Below are 27,121 nucleotides of genomic sequence, written 5' to 3' on the forward strand. Positions count from 1 at the left end.
TTACTCCTGGGAAGAAAAGTTATGACCAACCTAGATAGCATATTCAAAAGCAGAGACATTACTTTGCCGACTAAGGTCCGTCTAGTCAAGGCTATGGTTTTTCCTGTGGTCATGTATGGATGTGAGAGTTGAACTGTGAAGAAAGCTGAGCACCGAAGAATTGGTGCTTTTGAACTGTGGTGTTGGAGAAGACTCTTGAGAGAGACCAAGCTGTGAGGAGATCCAACCAGTCCATTCTGAAGGAGATCAGCCCTGGGATTTCTTTGGAAGGAATGATGCTAAAGCTGAAACTCCAGTACTTTGGCCACCTCATGCGAAGAGTTGACTCATTGGAAAAGACTCTGATGCTGGGAGGGATTGGGGGCAGGAGGAGAAGGGGACAACAGAGGATGAGATGGCTGGATGGCATCACTGACTCGATGGATGTGAGTCTGAGTGAACTCTGGGGGTTGGTGATGGACAGACAGGGAGGCCTGGCGTGCTGCGATTCATGGGGTCGCAAGGAGTCGGCACAACTGAGCGACTGAACTGAACTGAACTGAACTAAGCACTAATGATATTGAGCATCTTCTTCATATGTTTATGGGCCATTTGTATATTCTTTTATGAAGTATCTGTTCAAATCCATTGCCCAATTTTAAATCCTGAAGCATAGTTGATTTACAATATTTTATTAGTTTTAGGTGTACAACATAGTGATCCAATACTATTATAGATTATACTCCATTTAAAGTTATTATGAAGTATTGACCCTATTCCCTGTGCTGTACAATATATCCTTCACACATGGTAATTTGTACCTCTTAAGCCCCAAGCAAGAACACTGAAGTGGGTTGCCCTGTTTTGTCCTACCCCCTTTCCTCTCCCTACTGATAACCACTACTTTGTTTTCCATTTCTATAAGTCTGTTTCTGTTTTGTCATATTAACTTGTTTTATTTTTTAGATTCTGCATAAAAGTGATAACTTACAGTACTTGTCTTTCTCTGTCTTTCTATTATTTCATTAAATATAATACCCTCCAAGTCCATCCATGTTGTTGCAAATAGCATAATTTCATTCTTTTTTGGTTTAGTAATACTGTTACTAAAATCTTCTTTAGTAATACTTCTTTAGTAATACTGTTCTCAAATCTTCTTTATCCGTTCATTTGTTGATGGACATTTTGGTTGCTTTCACATCTTGGTTGTTATAAATAATACTAGTGTGAATATGGAGGAACATGGATATTTTCAAATTCATGTTTTTATTTTCTTCACATACCTATCTAAGAGCAGAATTCTTGGATCATCTGATAGCTCTATTTTTAGTTTTTTCGACCAACCTCCCTACTGTTTTTCATAGTGGCACAAATTTACATTCCTGCCAACAGTGTAGGTTGGTGGTGTTGTAGTTGTTTAGTCACTAAGTCATGTCTGACTCTTTTGTGACCCTATGATCTGCAGCTTGACAGGCTCCTCTGTCCATGGGATTTCCCAAGTAAGAATACTGGAGTGGGTTGCCACTTCCTTCTTCAGGGGATCTTCCTGACCCAAGGCTCAAACCTGCATCTCTGGCATTGGCCGGTGGATTATTTACTACTGAGCCACCAGGGAAACCTCGGAGGGTTCCCTTCATCCACATCCTCACCAATATTTGTTATTTGTAGACTTTTTGATGAGAGCCATTCTGACAGAGGTGAGGTAATAACTCACTGTAATATTGATTTGCATTTGTCTGATATTTACCAATGATGAGCATCGTTTCATGTGCCTGTTGACCTTCTGTATATCTTATTTGGAAAAATATCTATTCAGGTCTTCTGCCCATTATGTAACTGAGTTGTTTTGATATTGAGTTGTATGAGCTGTTTATGTGTTTTGGATATTAATCTGTTATTGGTCAAGCAATTTGCAAATATTTTCTGCTGATCAGTAGGATGACTTTTTATGTTGTTAATGGTTTCCTTTTCCACGGAAAGGCTTTTAAGATTAATTAGGTACCATTTGCTTGTTTTTGCATTTTTTTCCTTTGCGTTAGGAGACATATTCAAAAAAATATTGCTATGGTTTATGTCAAAGAGTGTTCTGCCTATGATCCCATCTAGAGTTTACAGTTTACAGCTTTACATTTAGGTCTTTAATTAATTTTCAATTTTGTATTTGGTGTGAGAAAAAGTTATAATTTCACTATTTTTATATGTAGTTGTCCAGTTTTCCCAGCAACACTTATTAAAGAGTCTGTATTTTCTCCATTGTATATTTTTGCCTTGATTTAGATTAGTTGACCACAAGTACATAGGTTTATTTCTGTATTCTCTGCTCTGTTCCATTAATCTGTGTCTCGTTTGCCTTTAGCTTCTCTTCTTTTCTCAGCTATTTGTGAGGCCCCCTCAGACAACCGTTTTGCCTTTTTGCATTTTTTTTTCTTGGGGATGGTCTTGATCCCTGCCTCCTGTACAGTGTCATGAACCTCCGTCCATAGTTCTTCAGGCACTCTGTCTATCCGATCTAATCCCTTGAATCTATTACTCCCTTCCACTGTATAATCGTAAGGGATTTGATTTAGGTCATACATGAATGGTCTAGTGGTTTTCCCTATTTTCTTCAATTTAAGTCTGAATTTGGCAATAGGAGTTCATGATCTGAGACACAGTCAGCTCCCAGTCTTGTTTTTGCTGACTGTATAGAACTTCTCCATCTTTGGCTGCAAAGAATATAATCAGTCTGATTTTGATATTGACCATCTGGTGATGTCCACATGTAAAGTCTTCTCTTGTGTTGTTGTAAGAGGGTGTTTGCTATGACCAGCGTGTTCTCTTGGCAAAACTCTGTTAGCCTTTGCCCTGCTTCATTTTGTACTGCAAGGCCAAATTTGCCTGTTACCCCAGGTATCTCTTGCCTTCCTATTTTTGCATTCCAGGCACCCATGATGAAAAGGACATCTTCTTTGGGTGTTAGTTCTAGAAGGTCTTGTAGGTCTTCATAGAACTGTTCAACTTCATCTTCTTCAGTGTTATTGGTTAGGGCATAGATTTGGATTATTGTGATATTGAATGGTTTGCCTTGGAAATGAACAGAGATCATTCTGTCATTTTTGAGATTGCACCCAAGTACTGCATTTTGGACTCTTTTGTTGACTATGATGGCTATTCCATTTCTTCTAAAGAATTCTTGCTCACAGTGGAAGATATAATGGGCATCTGAATTAAAATTGCCTGTTCCAGTCCATTTTAGTTCACTAATTTTTAAAATGTCCATGTTCACTCTTGCCACCTCCTGTTTGACCACTTCTAATTTACCTTGATTCATGGACCTAACATTCCTAACAAATCAATACTTTGTTTTAAAGTCTATATTCCTGATGTGTGTATTGTTACACAGCTTTCTTATTTCTATTTGCATGAAATATTTTTTCCCATCCCTTCACTTTCAGTCTGTGTATATCTTTAGCTCTGAAGTGAGTCTCTGGTAATCAGCATTGTTTTTTATCCAATCACCTAACCTATATCTTCTGACTGGAGCATTTAGTCTATTGACATTTAAAATGATTACTGATAGTTCAGTTCAGTTCAGTTCAGTCGCTCAGTCATGTCCGACTCTTTGCGACCCCGTGAATTGCAGCACGCCAGGCCTCTCTGTCCATCACCATCTCCCGGAGTTCACTCAGACTCACGTCCATCGAGTCAGTGATGCCATCCAGCTGTCTTATCCTCTGTTGTCCCCTTCTCCTCCTGCCCCCAATCCCTCCCAGCATCAGAGTCTTTTCCAATGAGTCAACTCTTCGCATGAGGTGGCCAAAGTATTGGAGCTTCAGCTTTAGCATCAGTCCTCCCAATGAACACTCAGAACTGATCTCCTTCAGAATGGACTGGTTGGATCTCCTTGCAGTCCAAGGGACTCTCAAGAGTCTTCTCCAACATCACAGTTCAAAAGCATCAATTCTTCGGTGCTCTGCCTTCTTCACAGTCCAACTCTCACATCCATACATGACCACAGCAAAAACCTTGACTAGACGGACCTTAGTTGGCAAAGTAATATCTCTGCTTTTGAATATACTGTCTAGGTATTGCCACTTGTTTTCTGTTTTTTTTTTTTTTTTTTTTTGCATTTCTTCTCTGTCCCTTTCTCTCCTTTTAGTTTCTTCCTTTGTGGTTTGATGATTTTCTTTAGAGGTATGCTTTGTTCCTTTTTTCTCTAGCTTTATGTGTGTCTAGTTTAGGTTTTTGACTTGTGGTTACTATCAGGTTCATATATGTTAACCTGTAACTAGATCTACTTGTTTTAAACCAATAGTCATTTAAGTTTAAACATATCCTAAAATTACTTTCTTTGCTCTCTTCTCCCAGGCTTTGTGTCTTTGATGTCATATCCCTAACTATTTATTCTAGTCCTGGTTAACTTTACATTTTTTTTGTCTTTTAATCTTATAATAGCTTAATTGATCCACAGGCTTTACTATATATTTGCCTTTACTAGTCGGTTATTTTTCCTTTCTTGACCTTTTTTACTGCCATCCCCAAACAACTCTTTTTAGTTCTAAAATTTTCATTTGATTCTTTTCTTCAATATTTCCTATGTCTTCTCTCATAAAGACTATTTTTTTCTTTAGTTGCTTGAACATGTTTCCTTTTAGTTCTTTGAATCTATCCTTAGCTCTTTAGTGTCTTCATTTAGTCCATAGTCTGGGTAATTTCAGGGTTGTTCTACTCCCCCTTTCCACATTAAGGGTCATGTTTTCATGTTTCTTTGCTTGCTTAGTAGTTCATGATTCCTGAAGATAAATTGTTGATATTCAAGATTCTGTTATCTTCCTGTGATCATTGCTGATGTTTGTTGCAGTAGACCTCTTCATTTACTGTCTGATAACCTTGACTTTGTACAGGTTGTGTTTTACGATTTGTTTTGTTTAACCAGTAGAAAACTCTAGGCATTTTCCATGATTGTGTAATTTCATGGTACTTAACTTCCAAACTGAAGTCTGCCAGGGCTTGCTCTCAGGCTTGTTTTAGTAAATTTAGAGTTAGTCTTACTAGGCCATGATATTTGCTCTTAAGGTGTATTCCTTCTGGTCGCTCACCTGCATGCCAGAGGTTTTAAAGTCTCTCTTTTCTATCAAGACAGAACCTTAAAATATCTCAAATCCCTGATACTCCTTGACCTTTAACATCTCTGTTCCATTCTTAGCAATCTGATAATTTAGTTTTGTCTTACCTTGTGCATTTGCAGCCTATCCCTCAACCAGGGACTTGTGGACCACACAGATTCCTCAGGTCTCCCTCTGTGAACTCTGATCCTATGCCCCACGCTACAGATTCCAATCTACTTTAGCTGCCACAATTTCTAATCTCTCCCATCTCAGCGCAGCAGGATCATTATTTTCCATTCGGATTCTTATTGAACTGCAGTCAGGAACTGTCCCAGTCAGAGGGTGGAGGTGGATGTGGAGCTTATCTCGTGAATTTCTCTTTTCTTGAGGTTTCCAGACTTAACACTGCCTCTTTTCCAATGGTTGAAAATATTTGCCTCATATATTTTGTCAAGTTATGGTTATTTATGGTAACTGTGCCCCTATGTTCTTAGTAACTTCCTTATATCCAGAAGCAAAAGGCTAGAGTATTTTAATGCAAATGTCAGGTATCATATAATTTCACTTATAGATATTCTAATATGCATTGTTGAATGATAGAGACAAAATTTTCCTTTGCCATCTTCTTCCTCCCCTTCCTCTTCCCTTTTTATTCCTTTGATTTGTTAAAAATTAAACGGGTTATTGGCCTGTTGACATCCCACACTAGATTTAGCTAATTATTTTCTCTTGGTGTCAGTTAACTTGTTTCCTGCATTTTCTGTAAACTGGTTGGACCTAGAGGCTTCAGGTTTTCTCTTTTCTTGTGCAAGAAGAGTCCATGGTTCTAGTACTTGTGTTGCATCAGATCATGAAGCATGTGATGCCCAGTTGCCATTATTTTAGTGATGCTAAGATTGTCCGTAGGTGATGTTAGCATGCTTTTTCATTATAAAGTGTTCTACTTACATTCCACTCAGTAGTTTTAGTATCAATTGGTGGTTATTGCGTAGGTCCATTATTTCATTGGGGCTGGCTAAATGGAGATATTTTAATTCTTTTATTCTACATTTATTGGTTTGAATTCTTCTATCAGAATAAGTTTCCTCATCTTATTTTTTTTTTGTAGTTTCTTTGAAAGAGTTCATAGAGGAAAGGAAAGATAAATGTTTAATTATTTCTTTTTCAAAATAAGCAATCCATTTTTAGAGACATAAGTTGATATCCTAGCAATCTTATTAAAATAAAAAACTTGATACCATTATCAACTTATGAATTTTTATATGTTTGTGGTTTTATTATTTACAGTCATGTTCTTTTTGAATTCACATTAGGCCAGTGGGAGCTCCTGTTGCTTTGAGGATTTTGTTGTGACTTGTGTGTCAGAAACTTCTGTTCACTGTGCTCAACTTTCTATTAATAAATCCCAGCTCTTTGACTTTTTCCCTTCTTTGCCCTCCAAATTATGGTATTGACATTTAACCTATCCCATCTAATTTCCCATGAGACATCTCATATAACCAGTTTCTCTCGTTAAATCCTTGTTCCAATATGGTAGGTTAACTTTTGCAAACCATTTTGCTAGGACACTACATTGTGTACATAAAGTTCTGTAACAAGTTTTATTCCTTTATTATTCTTATTTCTTAAAATATTTTCACTAGACTACAAATACATACAAATACAAAAATAACTTTAAATTTGGTACTAGATATTTAACAAGCTATAATAATAAGACATAAGGTGACATTTTCTGACCTCTACTACAGTTTTGCAGGTGGCAGAATAGTTCATGGGTGCATTAGTCAAGCAGTTTAGCTCTCCTATTACTGCCCCACTGATCACAAAGTCTGTATAAGTTATCTGGTAATCTTTCTCCTCTGACTCCCAGATTATTTGATCAATTCCCAAACCTGGCTTTGATCTTTGAAGCTGTTCAATAACAAAGAAAAAAAAAAATACATGTACCAGTTAACTTACCAAAAGTATTTAATTTATGGCTTTTCCCTTTAACAATTTTAATATTTACATATTGCCTGAAAATATGTATTACTCATAACTTTTAAAGTGAATTTAAAACATTCTTAAATACTCCCATCTTTCTGATTCTACCAACTCAACCAATTAATTCCTGTCATAGAATAGCTAAATGCCTAACTCAAATATAAGATAAATAACAGCTTATCTTAATAACTTTCAACCTTAATGCTGATCCTTTTAAAGTTTCTTGTTATCTATGGGAAAGTATGATGCTGGGAGCCAGCATGGGGAATCCCGCCCATGGCAAAGGTCATGAGGAAGGGGGCCTGGCAAAAAGCAAAGGCTGAGATCAGGCCTCAGGGGTACCCCTGGATTTTCCTGAGCATCTACCCCTAGAACCAGAGTCTGCCTGCTTTATTGCGCTATATTTCCACCTACTCTTCTGATGTAACAGGGGGCTATCCCCGACCACCTTTCTCTGGAAAGAGTTAACTTAAAGATCCAGATAACAGTCTCCTGCATATAAAAGGAGTGTCTCAGCTCAAACCCCTCTGAGGGCTCTCTAACTTGCCTGACAGTTAGAGACTTTTACAACTTGTGATAGTTTACAGACCCCAACTGTGAGAGGCACGAAGCTTAAAGCATCTTAAAGATATAGAGCCTTTTCTAAAAGGCAAAAAATTATATTGGTGATGGATTTCACTGTTGAGTCAATGACTGCTGCCAGGCCTCCATATTCTTTATCTTTTAGGCACCTGGAGGATATTAATCAATGTAATTTGGATATAGAAAAAGGAATATATTAGTTTTGATGTTAGCAACACTAGACTTTTGAGTTAATGAATTTTCTCTTTGTTATAAATCACTGCACTCCTCTTTTTTTGTTACAAATTGTTGTGTCCTTGCTATGTAAGAATGTAACCTTAATTAGTGCTTTCTGAGAGTGGCACCAGACTTTAGTAAGAACAACACTTTTAAGGCAAATAAGTTTTCTGGTTGACAGACCCTTATCAGAAAAGGGCCATAAAATGCTAATAGGCCTGGCTAGAAGATGATGTATATCACCTAAGACTTGTGTATACACCTGGGTATGCAGAGAGAAAGCCTGGTCTCAATAAGAGTCAGCTCTGCTGACACTGCATAATTTTGTATTATCCATTGATCTCTATGTATAACCAAAAGTATAAAAAGCTTTTCTGGTCGATAAAGGATGGGCAAGTGCCTGGAAAGACTGGTTCCCCCATGTCTTCTTTTCTTTCTTATTTTATTTTCTAGCTGATTCCCATATGGGGCATAGAGGCTAGCCGTGTCTACTTATTTGCCCGGGTTTCTAAGACCCACTCAAGAGGGAGCCCAAGACGGGGTACCCTCCGCTATTCAAGTGGGCACCGGTGGCCTACATAGGTGGTGCAAGTTTCTTGTCTTGAGACTTTATTAGCTTCCCCATAAACCAAGTTATTCAGCCTCTTTTCTCCACTAATTTTCCTACTACACTATTCTTTCCTAATCTCTCTTTTCTAATTAAATAGTCCTTTCTAAGACGCCGACTCCATTCCTGCTTCGAATTCCCTGGATCCACCGGGGCTGGACCCCGACAGTGTGGCTTAACAAGTGATAGCTGGTGTTATTCATTGTGTTTGAGGAAGAGAACTGTTGTTTGGATAGTAGCTGCTGTCCTAAAAAAAGGATTAATAGAATTCTTACCATTGAAAGATATTTATTCCCAATTATGTAATGTTTTTAACTAATGCTCACAAGTGCATTTATAAATATCTCTGCCTTACCTTTACCATGCCTGAAATAATTACATAAATTCCTTTAGGCTCATCACCTTCTTCAAATATATCATTTCCACAATCAAATGTTACAACTCTGGATCTTTCCTAAAAAATGTCACCAAATACATAAGCTATAAATAATATTCTAGCAGTGATTAGAGTTTACATTTTAATAAAAGTTTTATGCTTTAAAGTAAATATTACTCAAAAAGATCTGAGACATTGTATTAGTAATAAATTGTAAAAGAAAATAGAAATTATGGCTAAAAAAGAGAAAGTGGATATTAATGAATATATGTAATTTCAGGTGGGGTACTTATACATAAATTAGAAAACAATCTAACTTAGGAATTAGAATGTATGGAAAGGTGAAAATATTTCTTTGGATGAAAAATAATCTGGACAGATACAAGCTATTGGCACATATATGTCATAGATATACTTATGCTTTAAACAGCTGATGAGGTAATAAAAATTTAATCATTCAAAATATTTTAACCAGGTGAAAAAAAATATAATTGGTCTTTTGGAACTTACTAGATATAGTAAGAACAGGTTAAGTCCATTTATTTGTTCATCCCAGAAACACTTATTGAACACCAAGTATGGGAGATACAACATGATAGGCACTGAGTAGTCAAAGTTTAATGAGGAAAAAATTATAGAAGTGGGGAGAGGTGTAAAGGTAATAATTGTAATGTAATTATGCTATAATAAAGGTGTATAATGGAGGCAATGGTGACATCTTTGGTCCTCCAAACATAGGTTGGTCTTTTACTGGTATCTGACTCTAAAGCCTGCTTTTTAGAGAATGTTTCCAGAGAAGAAATCAGCAGAGGCAGTTTGGCGATGGTGGTGATGGTGGTGGGGGGTGCGTTGGTGAAAACATTTTACGATCAGTATATAGCACTCACAGAAGAACAGAATTTAAAAAGCATAGAGTTCTTGGGGTATCATGAGTGAAACAAAAGTGAAAGTGTTTAGTCACTCAGTCATGTCCAATTCTTTGCAACCCCATGGACTGTAGCCTGCCAGGCTCCTCTGTCCATGGAATTCTCCAGGCAAGAATAGTGGAGCGGGTAGCCATTGCCTTCTTCAGGAGATCTTCCTGAGCCAGGGATTAAACCTGGGCCTCCCGCACTGCAGGCAGATTCTTTACCCTCTGAGTTGGGGTATATGACATATGGATAACTAAAGGTGAAGATGGAGAGATAAGTAGGGGGCAGATTATGGGAGAACTTTGCATGTCATTCAAAGGGATTTTGATTTTGATTTTACTCTATAGGTAATCAAGAATAACAAAGAGTATCATGGCTAAACCTTTAATTTTTAAAAGATCATTTATTGGTACATTAAAGATATTATTAGCAGGAAATACAAATATTACCTGAATAAAGCTTATATGTTCTTTGTCTTTATCTAGCCATGGGATATGATAGAGTGCTTCATCAACAGTAAGAGGTTTATATGTAGGTTGAAAATCAAGTATGTCTCTTTTTTTGGCCATTATTATCTAAAACCACCAAAGTTAAGAAAGGAGATGAACAAAACTGGTGTTAATGAAATGTTTAAAACAGTTATGATTTTGTACCATTTCCTTTTCTTGATCTCCTGAGATTTCTGTTCTTCCATGGAAAACTTCAACCTATCCCCTCTTGGAGCATTTTTCTATGTTATCTTTATTCTGAAGTCATAGATTATTTTTAAAAGTAAATCTTTTTACGGAAGTATAGCAGATATGCAAAAGTGCACACAAGCCCTAAATGTCTGCTCAGAGAACATTTAAACATAAAAGCATTTGCATAACTATAACCAAGATTAAAAACATCTATTGCACCTTAGAATCCTCCTTTATGTTCTCTAGTCATTACTTCTACCCCAAATTAACACTCTTCTATTACCATGGTTTAGCTTTTGTCTAGTTTTGAGTGGTATCTGCATGAAATCAGTGTATGTACTTGTTTGTGTTCATTTATTCAACATTATGTTTCTGAAGTTCATCTATAACGTTCAGTTCAGTTCAGTTGCTCAGTCATGTCTGACTCTTTGCAACGCCATGGACTGCAGCACACTAGGCCTCCCTGTCCATCACCAACTCCCGGAGTTTACTCAAACTCATGTCCATTGAGTCAGTGATGCCATCCAACCATAATGTTGCAAGGAGCAAAAATTCTTTCCATGTTCACTGCTGTGTAGTGTTATGTTTTATCAATATACCACAGCTTTATTTATCTATTGTTGATTGACATTTGGGCTGTTCCAGTTTGGAACTTTTGAAATGCCACTTGCTATGAATGCTTGTTCACTGTACATATGTACACATTTCTGTTGTATACCTGATTATATAATTTAATGTCTATGTCTTAAGATATGTATATGTCCAAATTTAGTAAATTCTGCCAAACAATTTTCCAAAGTGATTGCATCAGTTTATACTCCCTTTCTAATGTTCCAGTTATTCCACATCATTGCCTACACTTGGTATTGTCAGGCTTTTTATTTTAAATTTTAAGTACTCTGATGATTATGTATTGGTATTTTATCTTAGTTTTTTATTTGCATTAAGCTTATGATGATGACACTTGGCATCTTTTCTTATATTTACTGGGTACTAGAATATTCTCTGTTGGGAAGTGCCTGTTTAAACTTTTTGCTGTTTTTTTAAAAACGTGAATTTTCTTTCTGTCTTGTTCTTATTGATTTGTAAGATTTATTATGAAAATAAGCCCTTTGTTGGATATATTTATTTTGAAAATATTCTCTACCTTTTTTGTGAACTGTCTTATCATTAGCTTGTATCTTTCTTTGCCTCTCATTTTCTGCATTACTGTTTTCTGTATTTAGTTAATTTTTTTTGTAGTGAAACAGTAGAAACTCCCTTCTTGCCTATTTTTATGTAATTTTTTAGTTATTTTCCTTTTTATTACCATGGGTATTACATTTAGCATCCTAAAATATAACTCTCTAATTTCAATTTATACCGGTTTAACTCCCATAACATACAAAACTCTGTTCCTTTAACAGTTCCATCCTTACCCCTTGTAGTTGACGTCACAAAATTACATCTTTGTATGTTGTCTATCCAAAACATAAATGAATATTTTAAAATGCCTTCATCTCTTCAATTATGTAGAAAACAAAGTATAACATTATAAGTCAAAGATATAATACTGCTAGCTTTTGGACAAATAGTTACTTTAAAAAATGTATTAGTGTCTTAAATCATGTAGAAAACAAAAAGTAGAGTCAGACATCATTATTACAACAATACTAGCTTTAATAATTGCCCATGTACTTACCTTTATTGAGGTTTTTATTTCTTCGTATGGATTTGAGTTATTATCCAATGTCCTTTCATTTCCATCTGCATGACATCTTTTAGCATTTCTTTCGGGGCAGGTATAGTGGTAATGAACCCCCTCAGCTTTTGTTTGTTTGAGAATGTCTTCATTTTCCTCTCACTTCTAAAAGACAGTTTTGCTGGATATAAGGTTCTTAGTTGATTTTTGCTGCTGCTGTTTAGTCACTAATTTGTGTCTGACTCTTTGTGACCCCAGGGACTAGCCCGCCAGGTTCCTGGATCCATGGGATTTCCCAGACAAGAATGCTTGAGTAGGTTGTTATTTTCTTCTTCAGAGGATCTTTCCAGCCCATGGGTCAAACCTGTGTCTTCTGCTTCGCAGGCAACTTCTTTACCACTTAGCCACCTCGGAAGCCCTCTTAGTTCACTACTTTTTTCTTCTAGTACTTTGAACATATCAGCCCACTTTCTTCTGGTCTCCAAAATTTCTGATGAGAAATCTGATGATGATCTTATTGAGGATCCCTTGTATGTGATGATTTTTTAATCTTTTGCTGATTTCAAAGTTCTCTGTCTTTCAGCAGTTTGGTCATAATATGTCTTGGTGTGGGTCTATTTGAGTTCATCTTACTTGAAGTTCACTGAGCTTCTTAGATGTTAATATTCATGCTTGGTATCAAGTTTAGAAAGTTGTAAGCCAATACTTCTTTAAATTTCCTCTCTGTTCCTTTCTCTCTCTCTCTCTCTCTCTTGTCTTCATGGGACATCTACAATGCATATGTTGGTCCACTGATGGTTTCTCACTGGTCCCTTAGACTCTGCTCACTTTTCTTCAATTTTTTTCTTTCTATTCCTCACATAATATAATTTCCATGGTCCTGTTTTCAAGGCAACTTGTTTTTCTACCTGCTTAAATATGCCTTTTAGTTCCTGCTACATGTGTGTTACATATAGTTTACCTTCAGTTCAGCTTAAGATTTAGAGTTTCTAATTACTACTGTGAATACAATATTTTTCCACATTTTCTTTAGTTGTGGAATATTTTTAATGTTGATCTTGTTTCTGGAAGCCCTGTTGAATTATTTTATTGGTCCCATATTATTGATTTAAGTTAATTCTCAGGGTGTTAGATTAAACAATCAATAAGCAATAATAGTTTTTCCATTCTCCAAAACTTTCATGTTTCAAGTTCCTTTTGTTTTTCTGCTAAGACCTACAAACACAGCTTTCACTACTTGGAATGAACTATTCATTCTTATTTTTTCCTGACTTTAATGGGAATATTGCTTAATGTTTTACCATCTAATACAATGTTTGCTCCATATTTTTAATATATATTCTTCATCTATTTGAGAATGCTACTTTTTACTAGCCTTTGAACATTCTGAATAAGAGTTGAATTTTATCAAATGACTTGTCTTCTTTGATCTCTCAATAAATGAGTTATATAGCTATTTTGGGAGACAAAACCTTTTTAGTTATAGCATATCATGCTTTGCCTATACTGCCAGATTCAATTAACTACTATTATGATAAAAAGTTTTATATATGTATTCACAAGTATAATAGCTTTATTTTTTTTTATACTATTCCCGATTTGGGGCATAAATTTTATACTTACAGAATGAGTTGGGACCCTCTCTATCTTTTTACATTTCCAAATACCATTTAAACAACTTGAAGAAAGAAAATGTAATTAATTTTTACCCTATAATTGAGTGTTCTTACAAATCACAGTTTCTATGGGAAAATTATTTTGGTGTCACAGATAATTGCCAGGAACATACTAATACCCAGTCTAGCCTAGGATGAGGAACGATTTCCTTATACCTTTGTTTTGGGTACAAAGCATAGAAAGATGTGGTCCCTCATTGTGGCAAGAAAGGAAAAAGAAGTTGACCACTAGAGTTGCAGGAAGGAAGCTCTTCTGGTAGGTATTTTTCTTTAGACAATTATTTTAAGTTATGTATTTACATTGCAGAAATGGCCTATATTGGAAAGGACTGAAAGCAGGTTAGAAGATCATAAATGACTATCAAGTAAGTATATTTGCTTTGAAAATATTCCACCATACCTTATTAATTTCAAAACCTTCAATTTTATGAAGAATGCCTTTTAATCTGAAAACTTTAACAATTTCTTTAGCTAAACTGAGCATGACATTAATCTCCTCCTTTGTTTTCATAGTGACAGCAATTTCTGGGTGATCATACTCTAAGTAGCCTGAAAAATAACAAAATATTTTCAAATGAAATAGGACATTGCTTAAATATTTCGTGTGGACAGTAAGCTAATATTTATTTTCTAAACCCATGGAGCACAATTCTTATCCCAGGGAAATGTATCTCTCCCTAAAGAGATTTCTGCAATCAATCAAAATTCACCCATAATTGCAGAGTTCTGCCTGACATTCCCTTGTCGGCAGCTCATACTATGTCTAAGCCCATGAAGAAGGACAGACAACCCTAGTCCTAGGATTAACAGTTATACTAATGCACCTACTCTGGACACTGAGAGGCTCTCCTGGGCTCTAGGTCTAAAGTTTATGACCCAATTTTTTATTCTGTTTGAATCAAGACTTCTGATGATGGATTGTGTGCTTAAACATGGCTTCTGATCAAGTCCTCTGCTCAATCTGGGTCATTTCCACCCATCCTGCCTGGGCATCTAGATGATGCTTCCATCTATGTTCTTCTGCTAATGTGATGTGTGTTCCTGGGTGCCCATGAGAGTTTCATCCACTTAGGAGTTTTTCTTGGTCATGACCTCTTGTCTGGCTTGACAACTATCTGCCATGCAAGATCTCTCATGATTGGGCTCATTGCAGGTTTGCTGTGTTCTTTTACTGTCCACCATCCGGTACCAAACTCTCTATTCTGAACATATAAACACTATGCCGTAGAGATGTCTGTCTCACTCCCAGGATTTGTCTTGCACTAAGACCATGACCTGGCACAATTCAGAGAACATGCTGTTGTCATGTTTGAGCACTGAGCCTTCTAGCAGCCAAACCAGCAATTCCATGAGATTCTGTTCTGATTTCAACTCATTTTAAAGCCTAAATCCTCAGATGGCAACTCTGTGGCAAACGGAGAAAAAAATAACTTCTTTCCTTGTGTTGCTCAGGATAGTACGTTTGGAAGAAAATAGAATTTATAGCATGATAAAGACATGTACAATCATGGCATGCTAATGTGTTTTCTTTAAACAGAAATGAAAAGGTCTTCATTGTCACATGAGGCAAAAAAAACAAATGTGGAGGGGTAATATTACACTATTCTCATTCAGTCAAGGATATGATCATGTTGATTGTTGGAGATATTCACTTTATTATTGATAAGAAGTAGATCTCCTCAAAGATCAGTTTAGTTCTCAAAACCATTTCCTCTCTAAAGGAATGATGATAAGCAGATGGTCCTGCTAGATCTTTAAGATGAGAGGTACCTACCTAGTTCTTTCATAGCATGTCCTGTGTTCTTCGTTACCCTCCTTAATAACATCTACAGAACAAAAGAAACGTTATTCCTATTGGAAAACAAACTGGCATAAAAAGCCTTTACATTTGCAACTGATTAATTTTTTACATAAATTTATAACTGTAAAGAAAAAAATATGATGGAAACTTTTCTGGAATTAGAATTGAATTTTGTGCATGTGTGCCAAGTCACTTCAGTCGTGTCCAACTCTTTGCAATGCTGTGGACTGTAACCCGCCAGGCTCCTCTGTCCATGGGATTCTTCAGGCAAGAATACTGGAGTGGGTTGCCATGTCCTCCTCCAGGGGATCATCCTGACTCTGGAATTGAACCCATGTCTCTTGTGTCTCCTGCATTAGCAGGCGGGTTCTCTATCACTAGCGCCACCTGAGAATTTTGTGCAATGAATTTTATTTTACTCCTGCAAGAGTGGTGGAGAGGATGAGAAGTGGCATTACTTAGGCTGATCTTGAGAAACCCAAAGGTAAGTCATATATTTTTTCTTAAATTAACTTACTCTAAGATACTGTTGATTCTGAAAAATACAGGCATGTGAGGTATTTCTCATTCAGTTTTTGAGAACCTCTGAATTTAGGAAATACCTGTGGTTTTCAACCTTAAATGAGACAGAAGTTTTAACCAAAATATGTGAGAGCAGAAATGAAGACTGAAACTGGCCACTATCTTAAATATTCAAGTTCTTTTGTATTTTCTACTGTGTATCCTCAGTATGAGTGAGTATAAAAGGTAACAAAATTCAGCAAAGTTGTTTTAAAGTTACAAGTGGTGAAGAGAGAAAAGATACAGTGATTTGTGTTCAACTACATATTGAGTGCTCAATGTTCTCAACTACAGAACTTTGGGCATATGACATATAGCATTAAAATGTTCTAAATTATCTTGATGACTGTCTAATTTCACTCAATGGCAAACTTAGGGGCACACTTCCGTGTTAATCTGACTCAACTGAGAAAATGAAAAATAAAATATAGAACTTAGGCCCTAGCATTCTGTTTGCTGTTTACTAGTTGTGTATGTGACTTTGGACATAATCATTAAGTTGGCTTCATTTCTTGGCTTCATTTTTCTCATCTGTTGTTGGGGTCCTTTAATGGACTGGGACCTGGCAGTCTGGAGGCGATGATAAGAAAGTGAAAGAGAGAAAGAGGCTGATACTCCCTGGTTTACGCAGAAAACCAATAAAGTCCCTGACACAGGACTTGTGTCTCTCACAAAGGCACTGGGCGCCCTCTCGAGGTGGGGTGAAGGCACAGAGCACCTTCTCGAGAGAGTCTTAGAAGCCCAGGCAGGAGAGTGAGCAAGACGGGTCTCTGCACTCCAAGGAATCAGCTGAAGAGAGAGAGAGAGAGAGAGAGAGAGAGAGAGAGACATGGGGACCCAAGCTCTGATGGAGCAAAGATGCTTTAATGATTTTTCTGTGAGTATATATAGGCTGTAGTACAAGAAGTTTCTTTCGTCAATGATAAAGATCAGAAAACCAAATGTACAGCAACCATTACCAAGGGAACAGGGATGATGATGGCCACAAGGTCAGGAGACAATCCATATCTCAAGAAAGGGGATCGAGACTAAGCAGTTTTGTCATAAAGAGAATGTTTACTAAAGGAGATTCAAGCCTGTCTCACACAATGACCCCAGTTCCTAGGAGCAGCGTGGTGTTCCACTTAAAAAGAAACAGAGGACTTGTGAGAAACCGCACGTAGGGATCCTCCTGTTAAACATTCCCTGACAATCGGTAAAAGGGGGGAATTAGATATGGTTTCCCTCTAAATAGGTTACTGGTACTTCTTTTGACTTGTCGGATCCCCATCCTTCATTTTTACTATTTACTGTGGGAAAATCAAGCATACAGAGACACAGAAGGAGCTTTGGAAATTATGAGGAGGGTCTGTCTGCTCAATCCTGCCATCACTTATCATCCACCAGTGTTTCCTATTTAATACATCTTAGCCCGATAGATCCTGGAACTTGCATTGAGAGAAGCTGATTTGTGCACATAGGTTTCATGACAGCTCCAAAAGGACCAAAATGTGTGCTCCAAGAGGTTCATAACTTGTTTTTTTTTTTTTTTGTTTTTTACTCATTCAAAGTATACAATTAAATGGTTTTTAATACATTCATGGTATTGTGCAATCATCCTCACAATCAATTTTAAAACATCTTCATCCTCCAAAAAGAAATTTTGTAACCATTACAGTTCCTCCTCATCCACACCCACCCCCCACCCCCAGCCATAGGCAACCAGTAGTCTATTTTCTGTCTGTACAGATTTGCCTGTTCTGGACATTTCTTACATATTGAATCATACTATAAGTGCTTTGTGACTATCTTCTTTCAGTTAGCATGCTTTCCAAGTTCATTCATGCTATAGTATTGATGCTTCATTCTTTCTATTGCTTAATAATACTAGTATTCCATTGTGCAATTACATCACATTTTATTTATCAGTTCAACAGCTAATAGACATGTGGGTTGTCTCAACTTTTTGGCTGGTATGAATAATGCTATTTACAGTAGTCAAGACATGGAAGCAACCTAAATGTCCTTTGACAGATGAATGGATAAAGATTATGTGGCACATATACACAATGGAAGCTGACTCTTTGCGACCCCATAGACTGTAGCCTATCAGGCTCCTCCGTCCATGGGATTTTCCAGGCCAGGGTGCTGGAGTGGATTGCCATTTCCTTCTCCATAATAAGAAGAAAATACTCTTATTTGCAGAAACATAGATGGACCTAGAGGAGCCTCATAACTTGCTAATGTGTCATAGACACTTCAGTAAGGAGTCATCTGAGTAATGTAAATGTAGATGGGTTTCTGTTTTTGCAAAAATTTCTCAGCAAACCAGGAGTCAGAGATCACCTCTACATATGTAGAAAGAAGACACGATGGGTGAGGGAAATAAACCATTTTCTTAGTATTTAAAGTTTTCCTTACCTGTTTAACCTGTTTAGAACTTGCAATCTTATCAATTATAGTCATTATATCTGCTTCGCCTTGGACATATCCTTTTAGTATAGCATATCTAAAGGACAGCTGATGACTCATCCTTTTATCTAATATTTGCAGCAACCTTGGTGTTACAAGCTGAAAAAACAAGACTATATTTAATATAATTTGTACAAAGTATGGTTGATTTTATGTTAGCTAGTTTAAAATAGGTAGTAATAAGAAATGACATACTCTCTGGTAACCATAGCAACTTGTCAAGATTCTTATTTTATTCACAGAATCTCTGTAACTTTGTGGCTAGAGCTATTTCCCCATAACTAGTAATATTAGATGCCTATGTGAAGTTAAGACTTTAGTTTTTACTTATTTCCATTGTAGAGAATTGCATGATATTTTAAGTGGTTTTATTCTTGGAAAACAATGTGGTTAATCTTCTGAGCTTAGGTCACAAAATGACTGTCTGTGAAGTACTGCCACTTTTACCTACTAACCCTCCCACTGAACTTTTCACTAGATGATTCATAGTTCATTTGAGTTAGAGCTCACCACAACTATGGTCCTTATTTGACCCCACAATTAACTTCTCATTGTTTCTTTGCTGAGGTCTCCAGCTTATCTGTCATCACTGTACTGTCTGCCTCCTAGCTTCAGCAGAACTGGCCGGTCCCTATATTTTCCTGTCTTTGCTCCACAGTGCTCCACACTCATACAGAAAATAGTTACTTGTTATATTGCTATAGAAAGACACATTAGACAATTAAATGTCATTTTAGATGCTGTGATTTTATAATACTATGAGTTTATATAACACAAAATGTGTATTTTTCAGTTTCTTAATTTGTATGAATATATACTACTTGCATTGTCACTACAAACATACATGGTTTGCTTTGCTAATTCCTATCATTTATTTCAGGTATTCATAAGAATAAATGTTACTTTGGGGTTTCCATGTGCTTTCTACTAAAAGGAAAGGCTGTGATGAGTATTTCCGTACTTTCATGTGCTAAATGAATCTCTACTATAATTTAGATATTCATAATACAATCTGTTATGAGACTTAACTTGTCAAAAGAATCTAAATATAAACATCAGCCCAACAGAAAGTGGAAACCACAAAACTAGTAAGCTGATTTTTATCCATACTTCATAAACTAGTTAGGAGAAATTTGAAGTTGCTCGATTTAATAGTTCTTTACCTTCAAAATGCGTAGGATGCGAAGAAATCTAACAACTTTCATAATGATGGCTGTTTGTACCAAATCAAAAATATAATAATTAATGGAATTTGTCTCAATCAGAATTACATCTATGATGCCAACTAATGTAATTGTTAGCTCAAATAGATTCCAGGCATGGAAAAAATATTCCTTCCTCATTGCTGCAATCTGTTGATTTAAAAAGAAATTGTACTACCTTATTTGTTTTTGCTTTCACAACATTATTTTTCATAATAACTGAAACATTAATAGTTAAGTTTTTCTCTGATATACCTTAAGACTCTACTTGTCTGAAATACTAATAAGTGATCACATCAACTTGAAATTAAATGGTTAAAACATTGAAGCATCTATTCCAAGACAGAAAATATTCAAAATACCTACTCATTCATTCATTATTTATTTATTTAAAAATATTTTATTGAAATCTTACTATAAATAAGCAGGTCAAGAAGCAACAGTTAGAATCAGGCATGGAATAATGAACTGGTTCAAAATTGGGAAAGGAATACATCAGGCGCTATATTGTCACCCTGTTTATTTAACTTATATGCAGAGTACATCATGCAAAATGCCAGACTGGATGAATCACAAGCTGGAATCAAGACTGCTGGGAGAAACATAAAAAACCTCAGATATACAGATGATACCCACTCTAATAGCAGAAAGTGAAGAGGAACTGAAGAGCCTCTTGATGAGGGTGAAAGAGGAGAGTGAAAGAGCAGGCTTAAAACTCAACATTCAAAAAACAAAAATCACAGCATCTGGTCCCATCATTTCATGGCAAATAGATGGAGGGAAATTGGAAACAGTGTTAGGTATTATCTTCTTGGGCTCCAAAGAAGCCCAAGTCACTGTGGATGCTGACTGCAACCATGAAATTAAAAAATGTTGCTCCTTGGAAGAAAAGCTATAACAAACCTAGACAGTATATTAAAAAGCAGAGACATTACTTTGCCAGCAAAGGTCCACATAGTCAAAGCTATGGTTTTTCCACTAGTCATGTACAGATGTGAGAGTTGGACCATAAGAAGGCTGAGGGCCAAAGAAGTGATGTGTTCAAACTGTGCTGGAGAAGACTCTTGAGAGTCCCTTGGACAGCAAGGAGATCAAACCAGTTAATCCTTAAGGAAATCAACTCTGAGTATTCACTGGAAGGACTGATGCTGAAGCTGAAACTCCAATACCTTGGCCACCTGATGCAAAGAGTCAACTCATTGGAAAATATTTTGGTACTGGGAAAGACTGAGGGCAGGAGAAGGGGGTGACAGAGGATGAGATGGTTGCATAGCATCACCAACTCAATGTACATGAATTTGAGCAAACTCCAGGAAATAGTGAAGGACAGGGAAGCCTGGTGTACTGCAGGTTCCATGGGGTCACAAAGAGTCAGACAGGACTTAGTGACTGAAGAACAGCAACTGTAACTAAGAGAGTGGGAACAGTCGAAAATGATTGTGGATTCCAGCTTGGGAAATTAGATATCCAGTGGAACTTTGAAGGAAGAGTAGGTTTAGAGATGATAAATTTATTTTGAATAAATTATTTCAGGTATTGTTTTGTTGTAGAGACCCAATCATCAGTTGTCTATATGATCTGAGGCTCTGAACAAAATCCAAGCAGGAGACATAAGTTTGGGAGTCATGAGACTATGAATGGTAGTTGATGCCAGAGAAGTGACTGAGATAGCCTGGCCCATGAGACTCTATCTTATAAGTCATGTCCGTGCCTCTTGTTTTATTTTCCATATCCTCCACGCAGATTTAACATCTCTCCAGTCTTCATCCTGACCAACCCGTCTCTAAGCTCCTGTCCTTAGGAATAGGGTTCCTTGTGTGTGTCCCATTGTCACTTCTGAGTTTTCCTTTGTTCCTGTTGTCTATTCCGCTCCATACTCAGATGTTCGGTCTCCACTTTTACTCCTATTCATTATTCAAAGCTCAGCTCAAGCATCTCCTTTCCTTAATAGACTTGTTTCTCTGACTCTACTATTCTGTATAAGAAATTCCCGTGTTTTCCAATAGCACCCTGTTTATTTCTTTATCATAATACTTAATATACTAATTTGTAATTTTGATTAATTTGTCTTTTTTAGCAACCTGATCCTCCTACTCACTATAATTCAGAGAAAGTGAAAGAGATAGACATATCTGTGCCAGGGAGAGCAAAAGCTTCATTGTAAATTAAGAAAATGTCATTAGTTCAGTTCAGTCACTCAGTTGTGTCTGACTCTGTGACCCCATGGACCACAGCACGCCAGGCCTCCCTATCCATCACCAACTCCCAGAGTCTACTCAAACTCATGTCCATCACGTCAGTGATGCCATCCAACTATCTCATCCTCTGTTGTCCCCTTCTCCTGCTGCCTTCAATCTTTCCCAGCATTAGGGTCTTTTCCAATGAGTCAGTTCTTTGCGTCGGGTGGCCAAAGAAATTGTCATACTTGTTTGTAAACAGTCAAGTGGTAGAGGGTTTAATGGTATAGGGTCATTTCTCTTGAGTGGGCTCTCGTTTGGCCAGGCTGAGGAAAGTCAATGTCTGAATCTAGGGAGCAGAAGATCAGATCCTGGTCTTTGTGAGGTCCTGTGCAAGACACAATTTAGCTACTGTAAGTCTCATTTCCTTCTTGTTGCAACAGAGTATAGGTGAGTTCTTTTTTTAGGAGCTTGAAAGAACTGCTATAAATAGTAAGACTTTATCTAAGATACCAAGTATTCAGAAACATGAAGGAGTTATTTGGAGGTCAAAGAATACAGCCACTCGGGCTTCCCTAGGGGCTCAGATGGTAAAGAATTTGCCTGCAATGCAGGAGGCACAGGAAAGGAGGGTTTGATCCCTGGATTGAGAAGATCCCCTGGAGAAGGGAATGGCAACCTACTCCAGTATTCCTGCAGGGAGAATTCCATAGACAGAGGAATCTGTGGGCTACAGTCCATGGGGTTGCAAAGAGTTGGACATGACTGAGCTGCTAACACACACATGCATGCACACACACACACACACACACACACGAGAGAGAGAGAGAGAGAGAGAGAGAGAGAGAGAGAGAGAGAATACAGCCATAGGAGAGGAAGAGCTTGGTATAAAATGATAGCACAAGCTTCAAAGGAAGAGAGATCTGTCAAATATAAAGTTGTTAAAGCCTCTGGCACTCCAATGCAGAAGAGTTATTATCCTTCCTCTGAGAAAGTTTTAAAATATTCATTACTCTAATAGGTTGAGGAATATTGGGGAAAAGTTTGAAAATATAAGAAGGGAAGTTTAAGGCAGAATTATATATCAGAAAGAACACAAACTTTGAGGGATTGGATCCAACTCTCCTATTCATTAGCTGTGTGACCTTAAACAAGTTACAAAACTTCTCAGAGACTCAGGTCCCTCATCTGTAAAATGCAAGACATAATATCCACATTAAAGTGTAAACAAGGATTTGAAATGTTATAATTGCAGTGATACTGATATAATGAATTTTTTTAAAGGCATACTACAAAGGGGGAAGAACTGAACTAAATAGAAAAAAGGGCGAAGAAAATAAGTGAAGGCAAGTTTGTAAACTGGGCAGTGAAGATGAATCTTGAGTTAAACAGAAAGGAGAGGCAAACACAGGATTGAACAGTTGGGAGTGTCCTCTCAGCTATGGGGATTTAGGCCAACCTTGATATTTTACAGAAGAAGAAACTGAAGCTGAAAAAAGTTTAGTGACTTGCTGAACAGCTAAGATTTTGTTGGAGAAAGCCAAAACCCGACTCAGGTCCGCATCTGGGCTCATTGTTCTTTCCAGTATAGTACGTGTTAAATGACTTTAGGGAACACTTTACTCTCACCCTCACCCTAGTACTAATGCTAACTCTAATTGCTTTATTTTTTCTTAACTCTGTGACATCTCCTATGGTTTTTCCAACTAGTTGGAATTTATTACATACAATGATTGAATGTGAATCCATTCCACTCCTCCCCAGTAATCATAGCTCTAATATTTTAATTTTCCAGTTATGGTTTGAGATTCATCCATTTTGTCCAAATATCAAATTTAACTCCTCTATTTAAATCATCTGGATAAAAATATTTTATATACAGTTTGATCCATATGAAACAATTTGTTGTTGTTGTTGTTTAATCGCTAAGTTGTGTCTGATTCTTTGTGACCCCATGGAGTGGACTGCCAGACTCCTCTGTCCATGGGATTTCCCAGGCACAAGAATACGGAAGTGGGTTGTTGTTTTCCTCCCCAGGGAATCTTCCCAACACGAGGACTGAGCCCATGTCTCCCGCACTGGCAGGTAGATTCTTTGCGGCTGAGCTCTTGGGGAAGCCCCATATAACACAATACTGTTGTCAGTTTGTGGACATATATTTCCATCATTTAACAGCTATCTTTACACTAAACTAAAAAAATCAAACTATGAAACATTTTTTAAGTATAAATGAATCTCTATCAGTCTACTTATCCATCTGTTTATTTATCTAGTATAAAAATAAATTTAAAAAAAACTCCAGGTGCTCACTACTTTGCTAAGCTGAAGGACATTGCCAATACCCTTGTAACTCACTCTGCACTTCTTTGACACACATTATTTGAACATATACAAAATCAGTCCTTAAAGTATAAATATTTATTATTGTCACTGTAAAAATCACCTTTAAAAAATAAAGTTTGTTTGAGGAGTGAGGGAGAATTTTATACAATCTTATAGAAAACTGTCTGTGCAGCTAGGGTAAAAAATGAAGTTATGAAACCTCCCTGTTAGACATACCACACACACACACACAAAAGCACATTTAGCTTTACCTTAAGTAGTGCCTCCATGATGTAAAATGCAAGAAAAGAGTAGTTAGCATATGTTAATTCTGTCTCATAGATATCGTTTAACACAGATATACAAGAAATTATAATAGGAAACATATTCATTAGTATAACAAGGTATCCGATGCACTCAAATTCATCAGTAAATACTATTTTATGGCATGCACGAAGAAAGCAATGTCTGCAAAAAAAGAGTTTAAAAAAGATAATTTTATCTGATAAAATAATTACACTGAATTAATTTCATCATATACTCAGTCCTGATCTAATCATCAATAGCCACAAAGCCCAGCTTAATTCTGAGAAGTAGCCGTCACTACCAAACACTTGCTGGCATTCTGCTTCAGATACTGGTCCTTTAATTTCCTCCTCTGTAAATGTCCTCAGGCTAGTTTCCCCTCTTTCTCTCCTTCTTTCCTCACCTCTCATTCATTTTTACTTATACTTTTAGTAGAAATACTTCAGATCATAAAACAGAGATAATTCAAACTAGAGATATTAATTTAAAAAAATCTCTCCCACCTTCTAATCAATACACTTCTCAGAGATGGCTACTATTACCAGTTTTAATATTGTTCCAATATTTTTGTTTAATAATCATTATCTATGAATGCAAAAAGAACTGTATCATGTATATTGTTCTATAACCTGCTTAGCAATGGATCATGAGCATTTTTCCTTGTCAAGGCATATAATCTGGCACAAATCCTAATATGTGTGGGAGTGAAACAGGATAGGTCCACATTTTATCAAAAACTTAAACATACATGCTTTGAAAAATTATTTTTATACTGAGTATGCTATAGAGTAGAATTGTGGGTAAAAGGATTTACTTTATGGAGTTTTAATTTTATTTTTAAATTATTCAAGTAGTATAATAATGCATTATTATTGCTAAAACTCAAACAAAATGATTAATCAATTATTGACTAAAGAGCAGGTGAGTGCTGATTACTTCGTTATTCTTAAAGTTAGACCCATGTTATGCAGGACCTGAAATTTTTACAATCTTTATGATTTGGATCCCTATTTAATAAAAATGAGATAAATCATAAATGCATATATGATCCTGTCATCAAATTGCAAAAATCCTCCAAGGTCTCAGGCAGTGCCAGAGAGAGGGAGACCTATAGAATATAAGCCTTGTTAATGTCAAAGTAACACTTCCCTCTCAGCTGTCTCTTCAGACTGTTTTTCTTTTCTTTTTTAAAAAATTCAGTCCTATTGAGGTATAGCTGACATGTAAAATTGTAGATATTGAAACTGTCTATCCTAGTGGCTTAATATACATATACTTTGTGAAAGGATTCCTCCCATTTAGTTAATTGACACATTCATCACCTCACATGATGTGTGACTATTTTGAGGTATGACTAAATTCTTTTCTCAATTATAGTCACCATGGCTTACATTACATCTTCAGATCTTATTCATCTTATAGCTGAAAGTTTGTAACCTTTTACTAATCTCAATTTCCCTAAACTCTCAGGTCTGGTAGGCTCTTTTTCTACTCTCTGTTTCTATTAGTTGACTTTTAAAAACCTATTATTTCATTTCATTTTACTTATTTTTAGAGTCAACATAAGAGTGATACCATGCAGTGTTTTTCTTTTTTGGTCTGACTTATATTTAGCATAGAACTGTCACAATCCAACCATATGGTCACAAGTGACAAAAATTCCTTCTTTCTCCACTGTATTTTCTTTATCCATTCATCCTTTGATGGATAGTTTATTTTTATATTTTAACTGTTGTGAATAATGTTACTATAAAATATGATTGCAGATTTCTTTCTGCTATGTTGTTTTTATTTCTTTTGGATATATACCCAGAAATGGGACTGCTAGATCATATGATAGCTTCATTTTTAATTATCTGAGGAAGCTCCGTACTGTTTTCCACAGTGGCTGTACCAGTTTACATTCCCACCAACAGTGTATTATGGTTCCCTCTTTTTCATGTTCTTGCCAATACTTCTTGGTTGGTTTGTTTTTTGTTTTTTTTTTTTTGATGATAGGCATTCTAACGGGTATGAGATGATATTTCATTGTGATTTTGATTTCTACTTCCCTGGTGGTTAGTGACACTAAGCACCTTTTCATGTTTGTATTGGCGTTTTGTATGTCCTCTTTGGTAAAATGTCTATTCAGTTCCTCTGACCATTTTTAATTGGATTGCTTATTTTTTGCTATTCAGTGTATGAATTCCTTATATATTTTGGATACTAACCCCTTATCAGATATGTTGTTGTTCAGTCGCTAAGTCATGTCAGACTCTTTGAGACCTCATGGACTGCAGCAAGCCAGACCTCTCTTTCCCTTACCATCTCCCAGAGTTCACCCAAGTTCATGTCCATTGAATCAGTGATGCCATTCAACCATCTCATCCTCTACCACCCTCTTCTTCTTTTGCCTTCAGTCTTTCCCAGCATCAGGGTCTTTTCCAATGCGTTGGCTCTTTGTATCAGGTGGCCAAAGTATTGGAGCTTCAGCCTCAGCATCAGTCCCTCCAATTAATATTCAGGGTTGAGTTCCCTAAGGAT

At 36.6% G+C, this 27,121-nt stretch overlaps 1 protein-coding gene across 1 annotated transcript in view; it reads right to left on the reverse strand.

Annotated features, from left to right (window-relative positions):
• SLC9C1 (solute carrier family 9 member C1) overlaps positions 1–27,121 on the reverse strand; it is a 116,352-nt gene that overhangs the window by 19,982 nt on the left and 69,249 nt on the right. Inside the window, exons 18-25 of the mRNA XM_068968425.1 lie at positions 24,565–24,760; positions 19,755–19,943; positions 18,541–18,690; positions 15,553–15,604; positions 14,179–14,327; positions 10,191–10,316; positions 8,810–8,908; positions 6,804–6,977 (exon numbers count right to left, since the gene is read on the reverse strand). Coding sequence (XP_068824526.1) covers positions 6,804–6,977; positions 8,810–8,908; positions 10,191–10,316; positions 14,179–14,327; positions 15,553–15,604; positions 18,541–18,690; positions 19,755–19,943; positions 24,565–24,760 — 1,135 coding nt within the window. The remainder of the gene's footprint in view (positions 1–6,803; positions 6,978–8,809; positions 8,909–10,190; positions 10,317–14,178; positions 14,328–15,552; positions 15,605–18,540; positions 18,691–19,754; positions 19,944–24,564; positions 24,761–27,121) is intronic.

The sequence above is a fragment of the Capricornis sumatraensis genome, chromosome 1 (assembly GCF_032405125.1).
Source record: "Capricornis sumatraensis isolate serow.1 chromosome 1, serow.2, whole genome shotgun sequence".
Taxonomy (NCBI): Eukaryota; Metazoa; Chordata; class Mammalia; order Artiodactyla; family Bovidae; genus Capricornis; species Capricornis sumatraensis.